This window comes from Lottia gigantea (assembly GCF_000327385.1).
Source record: "Lottia gigantea unplaced genomic scaffold LOTGIsca_255, whole genome shotgun sequence".
Lineage (NCBI taxonomy): Eukaryota > Metazoa > Mollusca > Gastropoda > Lottiidae > Lottia > Lottia gigantea.
In genome coordinates this window covers 63170-66083 of record NW_008708773.1, presented here as the reverse complement: position 1 = coordinate 66083, position 2914 = coordinate 63170, and the positions used below count along the sequence as shown (strand labels likewise).

The window sequence follows — 2914 nt, the reverse complement described above, 5'->3', positions numbered from 1 at the left end:
CCCTAATAATCTATCTGCTGTTTTCTTCAGATATAGATGAATGTGCAACCAATAATGGATCGTGTGAATATAAATGTCAAAATGAACCTGGTAGTTATAACTGTTCGTGTCCAGAGGGGTCTGAATTACAGGGAAATGGTTTGAATTGTGGACCAAGTGGACCAGGTATAGTAGTTATACATTATATATTACATAACTCAAGCGTGATATTTGCCAAAACTTGCAGTAAACTATTGGATAGAACGGTTTAAGTAAAACTTGGTATATTGCACGGGGCAATCCGCTTTTATGTCAAAAAGTATTATCATCAAAAATGTCGTGATTTATACCTGACAATATTTCTAACGTATTATTTATATCTATGTATCTAATTGATCAAACTAAATTTGTTTTTAAAGGGTCGATTAAAAACGGAGAGTACTAATTGTTAATTAAACAGTTTGACTTAGTTTTGGTGTTTGGCTTTATAATGGCTCGATATTTACAGCTTTCGAGTTGAGCTCGAAGCTGTAATGCTTTCGTTATATACAGCTTTCGAGTTGAGATCGAAGCTGTAATGTTTTCGTTATATACAGCTTTCGGAAGCTGACAGATCTGTCAAACAGGTCTAGTATTAGTTGAAACCTTTCGAATACATAGAAGACATGTTTCTCTAAAATTAGGTTTTTTTTTACTTAAATCCGTAGAGTAGTTTCCTAACAGTTTCCAAAAAAGCATAACGAACTTTTTTTTAAAATTAAACAATTAATGACTGGATTATTTAATTAAAACTTTCAGATACGTTAAGGGACACATATCTTCTTCATAAATTTGCCGAATGCTCCTTTAAGTGGATTCTCCCAAACGACCATTATCTATTAGTATTGATATGTAAGTCTATGAAACCCAGAATGATATTTGTTGCCTGTCAAAGTATTTAGCCTTGTGTTTCAGGCAGACAATTCGTCAGCTAATCAGTAATTATAACTAATTTAAATATATATGTATATATCCTAGTGACGATCCTAATCTGATAATTTAACATTTTTTCAGGCCCCTGTATGTTCGAGAATGCAACGGTGAAAGGAATTTCAATTAATTGCGATAGAATTTATATTGGCCGTGATAATGAAACAGAGTGTGAGAGGAGATGTAACACAACCGTGGTATGTACAGTGGATACTGTCGAAATTACGGTCTTCCAATTCTTCGTAGAATTCCTCTTCGAAGCGTAGATATGTGCAAAAACCTTTGTGCTCAGAATAAAAAATGTGTAACTGCCCAATATTTTGGGACGTGTACTCTGTATGACTCGAAACAAACAGAATTTTTTGATGATGATGATCCACAGACCGTTCTGCACAAGATTGATATAAATTGTATTTAAATTTACAAATAAATGGTTTATATTATTAAAACGAAATAGTAAATGTTTTATGTTTTTTGTTACTTCTTTTAATTGAGATAGGCGTCATTTGAAAGTTCCTTTCTGTCAATTTTCACATGGATCACTGATCAACAAGGGGGTTGGTGCGAATCTGCAACAGTTTCCGATGATTCAATGAAGACCGCCATTTTCTTCAGTTCCTTTTTCTCCAAATAATACGAGATTCCTGATTGGATATATCGAATGGTGACGTATGGTCTGCAAAGAGCAGTTATTAGTCTCTAATGATGATAAAATGGAATTGTCCAACCAACGGTTAGATGTGAATAATCATTTACCTTTGCTAAAGATTAAAATTATTAAACTTAGTATAGCGCTCATTACTGCTCTGACATGAGCATTCAATGGCGCTCTACAAAAACAAATATTTCTACATCATAGCCAATGTTTATACACACACACACACCCACTCTCACCCTCACACACACACACACTCTCACCCTCACACACACACACCCTCTCCCTCACACACACACAACCTCTCACCCTCACACACACGCCTCGCTGTAGTGCCGGCATATTTTATTAGACGCAGGATCAATTTAGCAGCCATATTATGCACTCGATGTAGTGGCTGAATGATCATTCGAGGCAGATTGGTAGAGACTATTGCAATAGTCTTAATGTTAAAATACCAAGGCGTTAACTAGCTTTAAACACGTTGATCTGTTGATGAACGTTTTTATTGCGTGGCAAATTAGATTTGTCACGCTTTGTTTTCGTTATGATTATTTTTTATTTTTTTTTTTTTTTTTGGGAACGTCCCTAGTCAAAATCGAAAATGGTATAGCATAATTGTCTTCACCAAACATTTTTAAATGACCTCGAATCAAAAATGAATATCTAAAACTCAATTTTTGCTAAACCGGAAGTGTGCCATTGCATACTGTGCAAATATTTTGCATCAAGTCTGTAGGGCTTATTTATGAACCGATTTACCTGAAATTTTCTTTAATATGTTCATTGTTATAAGACGTATCTGATGAGGCTAAAAAAAATTCAAAAAATATTTTTGTCAAAAAAATTTGAATCCAAAATTTTCAAAAAAGCTCAAAATTTCTAACTCAGTCGCTAATTATCCGATTGATCTGAAATTCACAGGACATATACAGAATGTCCATACAAATAAATTTATACAATCAAAATTTTTATATCACTTCCGGTTTTTGCGTGATCACTTCCGGTTTTTTTAAATCACCCCTGGCACCCCCACTTCCGGTGTAAATTTCAGATGTTGGCAAAAATCATATATATTGTCTGTCAGTCATAATTAGATGCACTTAGCAGAAAAAATCCAAACCGGAAGTGATGCATAAGCCGTCGCCTCGGACTGACCCATTTTAGCGAAAAATTAATTAGTCCTCCATTTTTTATCCTTTATGATTTTGGTGTCTATTAAAACCTTGTATCCTTGTCTACAGTTTGATGGAACACAATTTTGAATTTCGAATTTGGATTTTTTTTTTATTCGTTTGAATTCTTGAAAAT

At 34.0% G+C, this 2914-nt stretch overlaps 1 protein-coding gene across 1 annotated transcript in view; it reads left to right on the top strand.

The window, feature by feature from the left end:
• LOTGIDRAFT_65218 (hypothetical protein) overlaps nucleotides 1–2914 on the top strand; it is a gene marked incomplete at both ends in the record, with an annotated part of 27028 nt that overhangs the window by 16761 nt on the left and 7353 nt on the right. The window contains one exon of the mRNA XM_009055852.1: nucleotides 31–156. Coding sequence (XP_009054100.1) covers nucleotides 31–156 — 126 coding nt within the window. The remainder of the gene's footprint in view (nucleotides 1–30; nucleotides 157–2914) is intronic.